We start from the raw sequence: 17,560 nt of genomic DNA, 5'->3' as shown, positions 1-17,560 counted from the left end.
AGACTTGTCATTTCGTGGCTTCGTGAATGCCTAGGAGATTGTGTTTACGCTAAAGGGAGATGACCTTTGCACACAATTCCTTGCTTCATCGCGTCTGTAGGCACTTGTTTAAAGATGCTGACCCAAGCTACTCTAGCATGCTGGCAGTTCGTACTTACTTACTTTTAGGAAATTCGTAAATACGTTCCAAAGACATTTCACACAAATTTGAAGCAAAATATAGAAAATATTGAATACTTTGGTAGGACTGTGAATAACGCTTTACGAAGTATCTCGTGTGAACCGTAGTGCACACTCGCGTAACACAAAGGAATGCGTTACGAAGACTATATATCTGAGTTCCTCCTACAATGGTAATGAGTCATACTTAAGAGTTGGCCAAACCGTAGGTTTTTACGCCAACAGGATTGGTGATCTCGTCTCATATTCAGGATGGAAAGAGAGGTGGATTAGGTTCTGACGTCCCGTCGAAGATGAGGTCTTTGGAGAAAGATCAGTACGGAGAAGGAGATTGGCTGAGTCAGTTTGGTTGGTTGGTTGATTCGGGAGAGGGGGCCAAACAGCGGATTGAGGAAGGTTGGGGAAGGAAGTCGGTCGTGCCCTTTCAGGGGAACCATCCCAGCATTTGCCTGGAGTGATTTAGGGGAATCACGGAAAACCTAAATGAGGATGGCCGGACGCGGGGTTGAACCGTCGTCCTCCCGAATGCGAGTCCAGTGTGCAAACCACTGCACCACCTCGCTCGGTGTGTCCATTTGAAATAAATCATCCTCATGAAACCACGAAAAACCTACATCTCAAAACCCTCGCAAACACGAGACAAATGTCTTTCCACTGACAGTGAACCAAGAGGCACGGTAAACGCGTTCAGATTTCTTCTGTAACTGTAAACCATTGCGTGCGTAAAATGTTCACTCTATCCTCCATTGTTAGCGACAGTCCCTACCGGGTAATTTGTAGATGTGGCTATTGGCGTAGTATAGGTTTATGTGAACCAGCAGTAACGCCGTTTGCCAATTAATTGTGGCCATTGTGGTGTCCGCCTCCGTAGCATAGCGGTAGCAATGAACTATATTCTATTTCAACTAACAAGTTACAAACGTAAGTGTATTTCTTATGTGAAGCTAAAATTAATGTATTCCATGTATGAAGTGATCAAGCAGCAGTTAATCTGTATAATCTGTGGAAACATACATTAGCGCAAACCATTTCAGATGAGAATAGCTCGAAGTTGTACCGAGACCTTCTCATCTGAAATAGATAGAAATAGGCCATCACTAACCAACATGCTCTCTCTATATTACAAATTATTCTTAACTACGCTCATTGTGTTACATTTTATTTTTTTTATTTTTCTTTGAAATTTGCATTGTATAAATTATATTCTCATCAACTAGGTAGTAACAAATGATATGGAACCATTTTGACAATTTTTAAGCAATCAACTTGCTGTAGCCTCAGAGAAATCTTTTTATATTGTGTTCGTTATACTATTTTAAAAAGAAGCATTAACAACTGTATACCAATAAGACGGTAACAATGAGAAGTCTTTGCTGTTAGATTCAGAAGCATCCGACCCACCTTACATTTCAAGGCGGTGGGTTACTCTGTACTGTTAATGAAATAAATGAATGAATAAATGGTAGCGTTACCGCCTACCACGCAGGGGGTCCGGGTTTGATTCCCGGCAGGGGACTAGGTGTTGTGCGTCCATCATCAGTTTGACTCGCAAGAACTTGCAATAAAGCGGCCGAACTCCCCCTCACAGCCAGCAATGCCATGTGATCATTTCCTTTTTTGTGGCCGTTGTGGACATCCGATTTGGTTCCGTGTTATCTCTCGAGTGGCAGTCAAATGAAAACCGAGCGCCCACCATAACGGGACCATGGAGCGGTTCCATTTGAAAGTAATCGTCACACGCTTTAAGACATTCATCCCACTGGGTGGCGAGCCGATCAGTTCCTGTTTTGTAGATGGCGGTCGGCCGCAGATGAGTCCACAACTGCACCGACTCTTGAACTTCCTCGTCCGACTGGTTCCGACAGCCATGCGTGTTTTCTTCGGGTCTACAAAGACGCGGAAATCAAATTGTGAAAGATACAGGCTGCACGGAGGATGCTGCAGCGTTCCCAAACCAAATCGCTGTAGCGCAGCCTTCGTTAGATTGGCAGTGTGGGGTCGGACGTTACCGTGCGACAGGGTGAATCTGTGCGATAGCGAATGGGCGTTTTGACTTTACAGCGCGTCTCAGTTTTTGCAGTCTTCATAGCGCTGCGTATTGACTGTTGTTCCAAGCTGGAGAAACTCGACGAGCAGAGGACCCCTGCTGTCCCTGCCGGAACTTGTGTGAACAGATTTGGACTTCTTTTGCTTGCGAAAGGTGGGAAGTTTCCACTGCTGGCTTTGCCGTTTACACCCGGCCTGTTGGCATGCCGTCGGGTGGAATCATTCTCCATAACGCCCGCCCCCACACTGAAAGTTACGCTCCAGCGATTTCGTTGGAAAACACTGCAACATCTTCCTTACAGTCCAGATCTTTCACCGTGTGATTTTCACGTCTTTGGCGACCTGAAGAAAGACATGCGTGGACTTCGGCTTCAGTCGGATGAGGAAGTGCGAGAGTGGGTGCGGTTGTGCAACCGTCAGCGGCCGACCGTGTTCTGCGAAACGGAAACTGATCGTCTCGTTTCCCAATGTGACGAATATCTTAACGAGTATGTTAATCACCCCACCTTATACGAGGGCTCATCGGAAAGTAACGTCTGATCGATTGTGAAATGGAAACCACTGTGAAAATGAAAAATGTTTTGAAACTTCCCGGCAGATTAAAACTGTGTGTCGGACCGAGACTCGAACTCGGGACCTTTGCCTTTCGCGGGCAAGTACTCTAGTTTGGAACGTAGGAGACGAGGTACTGGCATAAGTAAGGCTGTGAGGACGGGGCGTGAGTCGTGCTTGGGTAGCTCAGTTGGTAGAGCACTTGCCCGCGAAAGGCAAAGGTCCCGAGTTCGAGTCTCGGTCCAGCACACAGTTTCAATCTGCCAGGAAGTTTCATATCAGCGCACACCCCGCTGCAGACTGAAAATCTGGAAAAATGTTTTATATGAAACAGTTAGCTATACCTTCCAGCTACTTCTCTACGTAGTCTCTGCTCCGATTTAGACATTTCTCGTAGCGTTGTATTAACTTTTCACTACCATCGTCATAGAAGAACGCCGCCTGCGCTTTCTGCAAGTTCTCTACGCTGGTCTACAGCTCGTTGCCAGAATGTTGTCTTCAAAACCAGCAATTCATCTAAGCAGAGATGAAACTCGGGGAGAGTCTATTGCGGGCTCTATTGAGGGTAATTAAACACTTTCCATCGAAAACGGTGCGCGAGTGTCTTCATTGCCCCTGCAGAGTGCGGCCGAGAACTATCATGCAGAAGAAAATGCATGACAGTTATGTTATGCGGGCTGCATGACATTAGGCGAAATCTCACACCAGGCCTTGGCGGGAGACACTGTTGTTCTAAGCACCTTAAGGTGCTCACTGTGCGCTCAGAACTGAAAACAACGATATGACACGATGGACGTGCATACTACAGACACTGCCCGACACATTTGTGCAAAGCTTCATCTGATTTTCAGTGTGGTTTGCATTTCGCACCCCATCAGACCTTACTTTCCAAACAGCTCTTGTACAACTCCAGAAAGTAATATTTGTTCGTCAGAAGCTCATCGCGCATTTTACGAGCTTCTCCTCCATAAACAATACAAAATATCACGTATAGTGATGAGCAGAAGTCTCACAACACCCACCTGCAAATCATACTGCTAATGTCAATAACTGTCTCTAATACCCGATACATAGCTGCAATCACGATACATAACTGCAATCACTGTGATAAAGCATATTTACTTTTCATTCGATCTGCACTCTCTTCTTTAATTGTAATCAACACAAAATTATGTTTACTTCTCATTTTGTACTTTTTCAGCCAATCCTCATCCAGACAAGCGAGCTACTATTCCTACAATACGTCCTCTCCGTATCTGAGCTGTCGGCGTGTCTGACCCGGGTTTAGTTCCTTGTGCTGACAGATTTTTCCTCTGTGAGAGGACTGGAACATCCATGCACGCATTTTCGTGAGGCAAGTTGAGGAGCTATTTAAATGAAAAGTGGAGGCTTAAAAGTCCCGAAAGGTAAGAACGACCTCATGTACATCCACACCGCGTCCAAACGACGCCATACGGCAGAGGTCGATACGGCGATTAGACGTATCTCCTGGTCCACTGGGCCTGTTAGCGAAGTACGTGTACCATCCCTCCAATACATACATGCAGCATATGTCGTTCATCGGAGAAACGCTTAACTCTTATAACACTATTTTGTAAAAATTTTTTGTGTATTTATAGCCACAATCACATGTTTATGACACAATCGTAAGCGGTTTCGGGCATACAGTGACCATCTTCAGATGCTAAAGGCGGCATACACTGAACACAGGTTCATGCATTGTCAAACTCTTTGTTAGTGATTAAGCTGTGGGAACGGGTCTACAGATAACATGAAGAATAACGCGAGGCTGATTACGTCTGGAAATATTAAACGTCGATACTGGTCACAAGGAGACAATAACATCAGCATTTCCGCACGAGTTAAAAGAGTCTGAAAATTGCTTTTAATTTTTCACACACTTCTTTCATTGTCCGTCAATGTCGTTAGCTTTTTGGATAAAATTATCAAAACTGTACTACAAGCCCTCCCTCTCCACCTTACCCTATCCCTTTCTTCACGCGATGCCCCGAGTTTCACTCCAGTTCCCCACCCTATTTCTGTTACTCCTTACCCACCATTACCTCCTCATTATAGCTGACCTAATATGTCTTGTGAAATATTTTTCTAGTAATGAGCGTCCGTTGCTTTTTGTGTGTGGAAGGGTATGAGATAGGACAATTCAGAACGCGAGCCTAGTTTACAGGCCTCAGGAAGAAAGGAGTGAAATCCTGAAGGGAAATGGAGGATATGTCAGACACGTCTAAATATCGGTACACATTTTCAGGTCTGGGTGAAGTCTGGTTGAAAGAGAGCTGTAGGTGTTTGGTTGGTGGGTGGTTTCCTAAAGGCGCGCCCCAGGCTCGATGACGTGTGAGGACACATTAGGGTTTAGCTTACTACGTTTACAAGATACCATGTGTACTCGAAGGGGAACTGAGAGAAGAAAAGAAATCATTAAAGCTTTCCTTCTCATACCGTTCGTTAGGTCTCCACTGACCCGGGGTTCTGAGTGACTCTGTTGAGCTGTGCCCCTTCCCCTAAACCTCTCCAGTCCTCTTCCTTCACCCCTCTTCCTTCCCCTTCAACTCTTGTCAGGAAAAGGAACCACTGGCTACGAAAGCTTGTAAGAGTTCAATCGCTCAATTCTTTTGTGTGTGTGTTCCGCTGCCCATATATATGGCTGGAGGGCTGGAACTTAAATAGTGGCTACTATTTATTCACAACCGACACAAAAGAGTTACATGTTTGCATCTGTTACTGTCCATCAAAGTAGTCACCAGCGTTGTGTAGAACCCGTTGTCAGCGATGTGGAAGGCATAGAAAGGCCGTTAGCAGAGCCCGTTCTGTTAATGGTGCGAATGGAGCGGTCTACTGCCTGTCGAATCTCTGGAACAGTTCTGAAGCGAATGCTTCATCTTCAGAATCATATCAAAGTCACAAGGACTTAAGTCCGGGGAGTATGGTGGATGGTACAGCACGTCCCAGTCCCATCGACCGAACAGAGCAGCCACAGCTTGCGTTGTATGTGCCCTCGCATTGTCGTGAAAAACGATAGGTGGACTGCGCAGAAAGTGTCGCCGCTTCTTTCGAAAACCTGGTCACAGATGACTTAAGTCCTTGTGACTTTGATTTGATCCCGAAGATGAAGGAACCACTTGGTGGCATTCGCTTCAGAACTGTTCCACAAATTCTACAGGCAGTAGACTGCTCCATTACTACACCTTCCACATTGCTGGCAACGGGTCCAACCCTCGTGTATATATATATATATATATATATATATATATATATATATATATATATATATATATATATATATATATCCCTGTCGCATCGAGGATATCGATAGTGGACGGAAAGCGAACAAAGGCTAGCGGTTTCGAGGGCAAAGGGGAACAAAGTGCCAAGGCAAGCGTCAAGGGAAGCAGACCTTTGCGATAGTCTACCACTAGCGGTTTTCTTGCTATCTGGGACAGATACATCTACATATATATTTATACTCCGCAAGCCACCCAACGGTGTGTGGCGGAGGGCACTTTACGTGCCACTCTCATTACCTCCCTTTCCTGTTTCAGTCGCGTATGGTTCGCGGGAAGAACAACTGTCGGAAAGCCTCCGTGCGCGCTCGAATCTCTCTAATTTTACACTCGTGATCTCCTCGGGAGATATAAGTAGGGGGAAGCAATATATTCGATACATCATCCAGAAATGCACCCTCTCCAAACCTGGACAACAAGCTACACCGCGATGCAGAGCGCCTCTCTTGCAGAGTCTGCCACTTGAGTTTCCTAAACATCTCCGTAACGCTATCACGCTTACCAAATAACCCTGTGACGAAACGCGCCGCTCTTCTTTGGATCTTTTCTATCTCCTCAGTCAACCCGACCTGGTACGTATCCCACACTGATGAGCAATACTCAAGTATAGGTCGAACGAGTGTTTTGTAAGCCGCCTGATTTGTTGATGGACTACATTTTCTAAGGACTCTGTAAGGTGTCAGGCAAATCCAACACCTTCCGTGAAAAGCCTGACATGATAGCAAATCCGGCAGTATGTCACATAGCTCCGAATAAATCCTTGTAAGGTGTCAGGCAAATGCAACACCTTCAATGAAAACCCTGACATGATCAGCAAATCCAGTAGTATGTCACACAGCTCCGAATAAATCGTGACATTAAATTAACCAAAGTAATACGAGTAACGAGTGAGCAAATGGAATACCACAGATTAACACAAGAATGCCTAAATGCATGTCGTACCTTCCCACCGTGAGACCGACGCAGTTCCGAGGGGAGAAACGAGAACAGAAGCTGAGAGCAGAACCGTGTTAAGTTAGAAGGCCCTACGATAAGGGACGGAATGGACACCCACGTCGCCAGCCTACCGCTAAGACTACGACCCGCACGTTTTAGCGTGATACTTTTTCGCGTCTCTGTTACGTCAAGGACCACCCCCCAGCCCATGTTAAAAGCTAGAGCCCTCCAGAAAAACAGTATAGATCTTACGATAACACAAAAAGAGCCACTACCACCCGCAAGTTTTAGCGTGAGACTTTTTCGCGTGTCTGTTACATTAGGACCACCCCCCAGCCCATGTTAAAAGATAGAGCCCTCCAGAAGAACAGTATAGATCTTACGATAACGCTAAAAGGACGACACCAGCTGCAGGTTTTAGCGTGAGACTTTTTCGCGTCTCTGCTACGTTGCAAACTTTAAAAACATTGCCCCACCACGAAAAGTATAACGTTTCTCATTGGATAGACAGAATTTTTGTAGGCGGAGCTTAAGGTTAACATTGAGACTCTGATTGGTCAGATGAAAACATAGCCAGATAGTTTTTTTTAAACCAACTTCGGTAAATTGTAGTGTGGAGAAGTGAGGAGGAGAGTTGCTTCCGAGATGGCGAGGTGAGCGGAGCTGTGCGCCGGCCGCTGCCCCCCTGAAGCTGCCTAAACACCGACAAGGTAATGAACGCACGCGATGACGCATTTTTGAGCGCATAAGGCTTCACTCAGAACTGCAGAAGTCTCATCTGTTACACCTCCTTTATGCATAATACTAGTGTCGATCGTCAATTATAGCTCATGGTGTTCACATTTGCCACGTGAAGTAAAAATCTGGAACGCGATGATTTTTCTGTTATATAGTTATTGAGAAGCCACATCAGCCACTGTAATTTACGTCAAGTTCGATAAGTAATTAAAGATAATTGAGGGTCGCTGTAGACCATTTTGATAGTTTTCTCTTTTGTGAGACTTAATTTAAACCTAGATTATAGAGGTGATATGGCATAGGTCATCCTTCGATCCATTGTAGAACTTGGAAACCCATTCAGGGAATATTCGTTCACATTTTTGTTGAACGCAGTTGGTTTTTACCATCTTGTATTAAAACATCTCCTTTTATCAATAGTGCAATTTATAAACAATGTTTTGTGAGTAGAATAAAATTTCCAATGGTAAACTTAACTGCTTTTTCGACGTTATTTTACCAGCTAACTAAAAATGGGAAAGCCTTGAACCCCTCCCACTAAATTTAGTTAGTATTAAGATTCTTTTACAGGGAGTGCAGTGGAGCTGACGCTGAGATCATTAAGTATTTGGTTATATCATCGCTAGTCTCACTGAACTCTTCTGAATTCTACATGTCATGTGTGGTCTGGCGTGTCCTTACCAGCAACAGGTCCCAGGTTCAAACTAGTCAATTCCCTAAAAAACACGCTCAGAGCGTCGTTGCGCGAAAGTGGTAGGGAGACACGACTTAGAACAAACAGACACCACGCAGAATGTTATAACTCTCGCAATGAATCTCAACCTGGCACCAGCCTTACCAACAATCATTCCACTTCAAATCGTTCCGCACGCATACTCCCAGATATTTTACAGAAGTAACTGCTACCAGTGTTTGTTCCGGTATCATATAATCATACAATAAAGGATCCTTCTTTCTATGTATTTGCAATACATTACATTTGTCTATGTTAAGGGTCAGTTGTGCAAGGGCGGGGGGTGAGTTTGTAACTGTACTTTGACTACCGCGCCTCCGCCAATACAAAGATATTGTTTATGATCGCGCATGCGGAAGAGCGCTGTGTCAGCGACCGATTTTTACTTTTCCGTAGTTGTTTTGTTTTTAACAACTAATTGATTACTCTGTCTCACTTGTCTTATTACGGTGCTGTGTTAAATATGCTTTTGGGTGGAAATTAAAATTATGTTACGAAACGAAGTGGTTTCAATAGTGATTCGAAATGGTTATCGCCGAATTTGTAAGTTGATTCCGACAGTGACAACTTGAAGAAGTTTTCAACACACGGAGAAAAGTGAAAGACGGGTCGTCCTACAAGAGAATTATGAGGACAGCCATGAAGACCATATTGTAATTAGTACATCTACATCTACATCTACATCCATACTCCGCAAGCCACCTGACGGTGTGTGGCGGAGGGTACCCTGAGTACCTCTATCGGTTCTCCCTTCTATTCCAGTCTCGTATTGTACGTGGAAAGAAGGATTGTCGGTATGCTTCTGTGTGGGCTCTAATCTCTCTGCGTTTCTAACAAGATTATAAGGCAAATTTCAACTAATTTCTGATGCTATTTCCGTACAGTAGCTTTTTGTAGTGTTGCCAATCCGGTCTGCCATTCACGGTCAAATTACAGCACTATCTCAATCAGTGATACGAAGTCCGCCTATTCGTAACTTATTCCATCAAAATTCAAAACCCAGTCAGATTTTCTATTTTATATTTTCACGGCAGAACCTTGAGGAAAGGAAACACTACAAGTTGTTGCTAGTTTCGGGTATCGTGCAATGCTTGATAGCGTTTTCATAGCTTAGGTCGTCGTAAAGAGTGTCAGTCCAGGGGAACTGCTGGGGTGTGTTAGACGAAGCGGTGCAAGTCTGAGATCGGTGAGTAGACTAGACGCTAGAAGACGAGGGAGGGGCCTACCTTTGGCGTAGATCTGCAGCGAGATCACGGCCTTGGCCTCCCCATGGCAGTTGCGGGCGACGACGGAGTAGGCGCCGGTGAAGTCTAGCTTGGCGTGCGGGATCTCCAGCTGGTAGGACGGGCCGTCTCCCTGGCGGCGGAAGTGGGCCGCGTCTCGGTAGTAGTCGGTCTGTGGGCAGCCGGCAGGGCACTCTGTCAGCCAACACAGCACAGCACAACACAGCACAAGCGGCTGGCTCAGGTGCGAGGGGCGGTCAGCAAGTAGTGCAACACATTCCCTTCTCAAAGCAGCTCCGATTTATTCACAACTCCAATGCACCCTATTATCCCACGCTATTTTGGCTGCAAAACCCTATATTTGAACATAAGCTACATTCCACGCGACGGTCTTACGCCACCTTACTGGCAGGGCCTGTGTGCCCCCATGGTACCACTCTACTGGTCGCCGTCTACATCTACATCCATACTCCGCAAGCCACCTGACGGTGTGTGGCGGACGCTACCTTGAGTACCTCTATCGGTTCTCCCTTCTATTCCAGTCTCATATTGTTTCTGGAAAGATTGTCGGTATGCCTCTGTGTGGGCTCTAATCTCTCTGATTTTATCATTACGGTCTCTTCGCGAGATATACGTAGAAGGGAGCAATATACTGCTTGACTCTTCGGTGAAGGTATGTTCTCGAAACTTCAACAAAAGCCCGTACCGAGCTACTGAGTGTCTCTCTTGCAGAGTCTTCCACTGGAGTTTATCTATCATCTCTGCGTAACGCTTTCGCGACTACTAAACGATCCTGTAACGAAGCGCGCTGCTCTCCATTGGATCTTCTCTATGTCTTCTATCAACCCTATGTGGTACGGATCCCACACTGCTGAGCAGTATTCAAGCAGTGGGCTAACAAGCATAGTGTAACCTACTTCCTTTGTTTTCGGATTGCACGTCCTTAGGGTTCTTTCAATGAATCTCAGTCTGCCATTTGCTTTACCGACGATCAACTTTATATGATCATTCCATTTTAAATCACTCCTAATGCCTACTCCCAGATAATTTATGGAATTAACTGCTTCCAGTTCTTGACCTGCTATATTGTAGCTAAATGATATCTTTCTTTCTATGTATTCGCAGCACATTACACTTGTCTACATTGAGATTCAATTGCCATTCCCTGCACCGTCGGAACCAACGTCTTGCTGCATCAGTAACCCACGTACTGCTTTCCGCGGAGTGCATTCTTCATTGATTGTGTTCCGTCAATCACCACGAATGAGAGTGTCATTACGTTCCAACACTGCAAGAGCAACGGCTGCGTGCTGCCGGTTTGCACGACTTTGTTGCGACGATGACAGATGCCTCGCCCAACGACTCAACGTGCTTTTGTTCACTTCCAAGTCGCCGTACACATTCCGCAAGAGCCTACGAATGTTTGCGACGCTCTGGTTTTTCTACAAAAGAAGCTCAGTGACAGTTCTCTGCTCGGAACGCACCTCCGCTTGAGACGCCATTTTGAAGGATAGGTATAGAGCTGCCACCCATCGGAAATTCATGAAACTATCGGGGCTGAAGCAGAACTGTTCCACTATGCCCCATAAGAAGTTCCTCATTTTGTCAGCCGAAACTGACTGAGAGAAAATGTGTTGCATTAGTTATTGAACGTCCCTCTTACCTCCCAACTGCAGTGCAGATCCGTATTCAGGATCTGGACTTGTAATGTGGGCATTGACAAGAGAAACTTTGTGACAAATAACTATCAAAATAATATTGTAGATTAATGTTCGAATTAAAAACCTGTAACTCAGCAACTGAAGTTAAATATTTTGCTGGATATAAAATTTCGATTGATCGAATTTATGAGACTGAAAAGATGAAAACAACTGAAAACATTACTTTATCCAACACGACTCCTTAACATTGCCATGAACAACTATATCACACCGAGCGAGGTGGCGCAGTGGTTAGCACACTGGACTCGCATTCGGGAGGACACCGGTTCAATCCCTTCTCCAGCCATCCTGATTTAGGTTTTCCGTGATCACCCTAAATCGTTTCAGGCAAATGCCAGGATGGTTCCTTTGAAAGGGCACGGCCGATTTCCTTCCCCATCCTTCCCTAACCCGAGCTTGCGCTCCGTCTCTAATGACCTCGTTGTCGACAGGACGTTAAAATAACACTAACTATATCACAAAAAGTTGAGATTCATGTTCACCCAAAAATCAGTATTTCAAGTTTGGAAAAAAGAAAACCGAAATGAAGTTATAAGCAACGACAAGACAAATGCAAAATAACAAAGTAAATGTAAATACTAAGCGATTTTTTAAAATTTTTTATTCAAATAGACTACTTTCACTGACAATCAGCCTTGAAATGAAAGTTGCAAATAATCATCTATATTACTAAGCGGCTAAAAAGTGTCACCCATTTCCCAGTTGCGGAACGCCTTTCTATTGACTTACAGGGGCACCAAAAATTTGATTTCTTATAATTATGCACCGAATTCAAAATTTTAAAATGCTGTCACAATCTAATCATTAAGAGGTATAATTTTATGTTAGACGTATAACACGATGAGATAAGTATTAAAGTTAGAAACTTTGTATATGTGTAACACATGACGCTCCAACTACCCAGACTATAGTCACCCAATACCAAAGGATCCGAGCACTTTGCGGTAACCAAGAAACTCTACACGTAACTTGAAGCTTCTTGTCATTGACAAGTGATACAAAACAATAAAAGGAAAAATTTATCGCTTAGTACATTCTAGCTTTTCATTGCGTCAGGCATTAGACTTTAATCTACTATCTACTTCTTCTTTACCTGAAAAATATATATATATATATATAGCACATTTTGCACGGGGTTGTTTTACACAATTGAGTTCGATTATTTAACGACTAAGGGGTACTGATGTTCGCAAATTCCTTTGAGTCTATACTTCTTACTACGTATAATGTCTTCATAAGGTGTTCAGCTGTCATACTGCTATAATAGGAAGATTGGCTAATTCTTGGAGTTGTTTTCAGTTAACAGTACTGTAAATATTAGTACAAAAAATATAGTTTCATAAAAATGCTGTCATAGTTTTAAATACATTTATTTGATTTTTGAACTTCCCACAAAAATGCTCGGCGGTGATCGCATGGTCTAGCTTTGACGTCACGGGTCAGCAAACTCCAGTCATCTTCGGTCGTAAGAGACCACGAGCGTTTCCAGCGCTTCAGGAGCTCAAGAACCCGCTTCTGGCAACAGGAAGTAAATATTTTAATGAAATGAGAGATTGATGAAATAGAACCGACTTCAAACTGACAAAGTTCCTCTACCCATTCTTTTAAAAATCTTTGCTATTTTGCCAACTGAATATCTGACGCAAGGAAACGTCCCGTTTGAGAGGTGAATGCTGACATAATTCATAAAGGCCGTCGACTGAAAAACTCAGCCGACTGCGGCCACACAAAATAATGACGTGTGAGGACTTTACCATTATAAGTGGCCCTCACCTCAGTATTGAAACAGACTCATTTTTATTTTAAATCTTTATGGTGTGGCTCCTAGGCTGGACCGTAAACCTTTCAGTACCGTCGGATGTGTCTGTTGCACTAGAGGATGGCAGAGAACCATTGGCAGTTTGCTTCATGTTGTTGTTATGTGTCTTCAAGATTCATTGTAAACCGTCTATTCTCCTCCATTCCTAATTGCAGAATTCGTTCTCGCCTGTAGATAGCCAATCCAATGAACACAATTGCAAATCGGGCTGCTGTCGAACTTTCAGGGCGATTCATGTCAATGAATGCACGAACCTACTGATTTTATTCGCGTGACATACAGACCGCCTGTAACGTGAGTTAAGAACTTGGAGAGATGCTGTGTCCACTAATGTGTGTCTACGAGTTTCAGTTTTTAGGTACTCATCTTCTGAAACAATGGCGGAAAAAATTTTTTGTATTGTCACTTCAGACTATGTATTAATTAAAATAACCGCGTTAATGTCTTTACTCTTTAAAATAAAAAAAGGTAGCGAAAGGACTAGTAATCCTGCACGTAGATTCAGGCTAACTGCAGTGAGAAGGAAACGGAGGCAAGAGAGACGTATAGTCAGACGAATGGATGGTCGATAGAGTAAGGAAATTCCTTGCTGGATTTTAAGAGACTTCTGAAAGCACCATATAAATGTTGAAATGGAAGCGGGAAAGATAACATTACCAGCAGCAACACCCCTATGTGGATGCCAGATAGCTGACGACGCTGTGTTGTACAATGGAAATCAGTTCTATAAGAACTGAATTGCATTTTTTCACATTCGACTGCTAGTTCATCACAGCCTGCAGTGACATGATTAGAATTTGACAATGATGGCATTGAACAATTACACTCAGCAATTCAGGCACAGCTGTGTGACGTCACTGCCGCATTCTTTGGCTCAGTTAAAGCGTTGAACGGAAGTAACTAGGAATCTGAGATTAATGGTGAAATTTCATTGCGGGTCTGTTCTGCCTGTCTCACTCTCATTCATTCATGCACATCCGCACCTGCGTTCCGCAGTGCAGCTCACAATGTATGGCGAAGACACTTCTGATACCATTTATCCATCCACCCCCCCCCCCCCCTCCTCCTTCATCGTTCCATCTCTGAACAGCACGTAGGGAATATCACAGTCGGTAACGCTCATTATGAACTTCAGTATCTCTGATTTTCTCGTCGTGGTCATTTAGCGTGATGTTCACTGCCCGATAAAAGGAATGAAGCGCCCAGGAGAGGAGGAGTAAACGGTTGAGAAGATATGCTATGTTATTTCGGTCGCTACAACGTTGACTGAAATTGACGAAGCACTTTGCAGTACGAGTCCACTTGTCACTATGACGTTGTACCACCCTCTGGCCTGGATGCACGAAATGATTTGGATGGGTGGGCTGTCCTAAAAGCCGTTACATCCTTTCCTGAGACTAACTGGTCTACAAGCATTATAACCAGTCCTTGACATACTAAATCCTGGCAGTGACACGGTGAAGTCAGAGCTGGTCCCAAACACGTTGTATCGGTGACAGGACTGCGGATCTCGGTGATCACGGAAGTAGCTCAACATCACCCATCAGTTCACACAGGCGCGACCCATTTGCGGACTGCATTGTCCTGTTGAATAATGGCACGACGATACTGTCGAATGGGACGTAAGACACGAGAAAGCAGGATGTGCGTGATGTAGCGATGTGCCATCGGGGTCCCTCAGCCACTACCTGCTGTGACCTGAAGACATAAGATATGACTGCTCGCACCGTGACTCTTCCACAAAACAGATCGCCGACGGTGGCCATCCGGCGACTGCAGAACTGCAGTTCATCGCTGAACACAACGCGACGTCATTCATCACCAGTCCAGCACTCGAAACGCAGCCGTCTGTGTTGTGTTACTAACGACAGCCTACGCATGGGAGGGTAATTCTTTACCCTGCCTACTGTAGTCTCCAACCAATGGTGTCAAATGAGACATAGTGGTGCGAAGAGTCCACCACTTCTTGTCAGACAGCAGGCGCAGATGTGAAGGGGCTACGCCGTTACGAAGTGTTTGGTGCACAGTACGGCCTCTCTGCCTTGTGCGGGACAGACGTGGTCGAAGGAAACCTTCACGATTTGCAGCTCTAGTGACGACTCATGCGGCTCTCCGTTGAGCCCTCTCTATCCCTTCTTCTACCAGACTTTGTAAGAGTCAGAGATCGATGACCACTACTCAAGAATCGCTCTTGCAAGCGATGTGCAAACCTCTTATTTCGTGGACTAATTACGTTTCTTTAAGTTGTCTGCCCGGTATCAGCTTTCCCTACAACTTGCTTTATGTACTACACGGCTTTAGTTCGCTCCTCATGGTTACTCCTACCAGCAGTTTCGAGCGGTATGTGACCAATAATGTAATCGAGAACCAGTGGATAATTCCAGTACGTTACATTCATGAACGTTCAGTTTTTGCACCAATCGCCGGTCGCCTGCAAGTACTGCTGCAGTTCGACACAGTCTTCTAGCGTTGGAACTGTCCTATAGACAACACTATCAACCGCCATACCCTCAAGGACCCTGCAACGTTATTCTTTGGATGACTAATATAAACTACTAAGAGCTCATGCGTCCAAGCTCCTTACAAGAATAATGTACAGAAGAATGGAAAAGAAAATGGAGAGTGTGTTAGATGACGATCAATTTCGCTTTAGGAAAGGTAAAAGAACCAGAGAACAAAAATTCTGACGTTGCAAGACTAAAGAAAAATCAAGACACGTTCATAGGATTTGTCGACCTGCAAAAAACATTCGACCATGTAAAATGGTGCAAGATGTTCGAGGTTCTGAAAAAAATTGGGATAAGCTATATCACTCCGTCTTCAGGCCACAAGTGGCCCAACGGGACCATCCGACCGCCGCGTCATCCTCACATGAGGATGTGGATAGGAGGGGCGGGTGGTCAGCACACCGCTCTCCCGGTCGTTATGATGGTTTTCTTCGACCGGAGTCTCTAGTATTCGGTCGAGTAGCTCTTCAGTTGGCATCACGTGGCTAAGTGCACCCCGAAAAATGGCAACAGCGCATGACGGCCAGGATGGTCACCCATCCAAGTGCCGGCCACGCTCGACACCGCTTAACTTCGGTGATGTCACGGGAACAGGTGTTTCCACTGCGGTAACGCCGTTGCCAATAAGCTATAGAGAGAAAGCGTAATTTACAGTATGAACAAGAGCGAAGAAGGATTAATAAGAGTGGACGTCAAGGGACGAAGTGCTCGGATTAAAAGGAGTGTAAGACAGGGACATAGTCCTTCGCCCCTACACTTAAATATGTACATCGAATAAGCAATGATGGAAATACAAGAAAGCTTCAGGTGTGGAATCAAAATTCACGGTGAAAGGATATCAATGATACTATTCGCTGATGACATTGCTATCCTGAGTAAAAGTGAAGAAGAATTATAGGATCTGCTGAATGGAATGAAAAGTCTAATGAGTACACAATATGGACTGAGAGTAAAACGATGAGAGACGAAAGTAATGAGGAGTATCAGAAATGAGAACAGCAAGAAACTTAAAATCAGGATTGATGGGCACAAAGCAGGTGAAGTTATGGAATTCTACTACCTCGGCAGGAGAATAACCTAAGACGGGCGGAGCAACGAGGACATCAAAAGCAGACTGGCACTGGCAAAAAAGCATTTCTGGCCTGGAGAAGTCTACCCCCAAACACAGGCCTTGATTCGAGGAAGAAATTTCTGTGAATGTATTTGGAGAGCACAGCATTGTATGGAACTGGAACGTGGAGTGTTAGAAAACCAGAACGGAAGAGAATCGAAGCATTTGAGATGTGGTGCTACAGACGAATGTCGAAAATTAGGTGAACTGATAAGGTAAGGAATGAGGAGGTTCTGCACGGAATCGTAGAGAAAATGAATGTGTGGAAAACACTGCCAAGGAGAAAGGACAAGATGACAGGACATGTGGGAATAACTTCCGTGGTACTAGAGGGAGCTGTAGAGGGCACAAACTGTAGAGGAAAACGGAGATTAGATTACTTTCAGCAAGTAACTGGTGACGTAGGTTGCAAGTGTTACTCCGAGATGAAGAAGTTGGCATAGAAGAGAAATTCGTGGCGGGCCGCATCAAACCAGTCAGAAGACTGATGACTTTGATGACTCAAAAAAAAGAAAAAGAAAGACGAGTGACGGACGTGTAACCTCTTCATCTGTCGACATAGAGGGAAAGTGAGAAAGAAGTGTACCAGTGAGGAGATAAAAAATTGACGACGTTTTTGCAAGTGTGGCAAACTGTTTACATAAATTTCCTCGAGTTTCGTCATAGGGTAACCTGCGGCACACGGAGAAGGTCAC

At 44.6% G+C, this 17,560-nt stretch overlaps 1 protein-coding gene and 1 non-coding gene across 3 annotated transcripts in view; one reads left to right on the top strand and one right to left on the bottom strand.

The window, feature by feature from the left end:
- The window catches only part of LOC126266718 (titin homolog), a 1,013,152-nt gene that overhangs the window by 338,162 nt on the left and 657,430 nt on the right, over nucleotides 1–17,560 (bottom strand). For both annotated transcript variants that reach the window (XM_049971188.1, XM_049971189.1), the window contains exon 20: nucleotides 9,711–9,879. In XM_049971188.1, the coding sequence (XP_049827145.1) occupies nucleotides 9,711–9,879 (169 nt within the window). The remainder of the gene's footprint in view (nucleotides 1–9,710; nucleotides 9,880–17,560) is intronic.
- On the top strand, nucleotides 2,953–3,027 carry Trnas-cga (transfer RNA serine (anticodon CGA)). The gene has a single exon. It is a non-coding gene; the product is annotated as a tRNA-Ser (tRNA).

This window comes from Schistocerca gregaria, chromosome 4 (assembly GCF_023897955.1).
Source record: "Schistocerca gregaria isolate iqSchGreg1 chromosome 4, iqSchGreg1.2, whole genome shotgun sequence".
NCBI lineage: Eukaryota > Metazoa > Arthropoda > Insecta > Orthoptera > Acrididae > Schistocerca > Schistocerca gregaria.
Note: the sequence above shows the minus strand (reverse complement) of the source record. Positions and strands in the feature narration are given on the sequence as shown.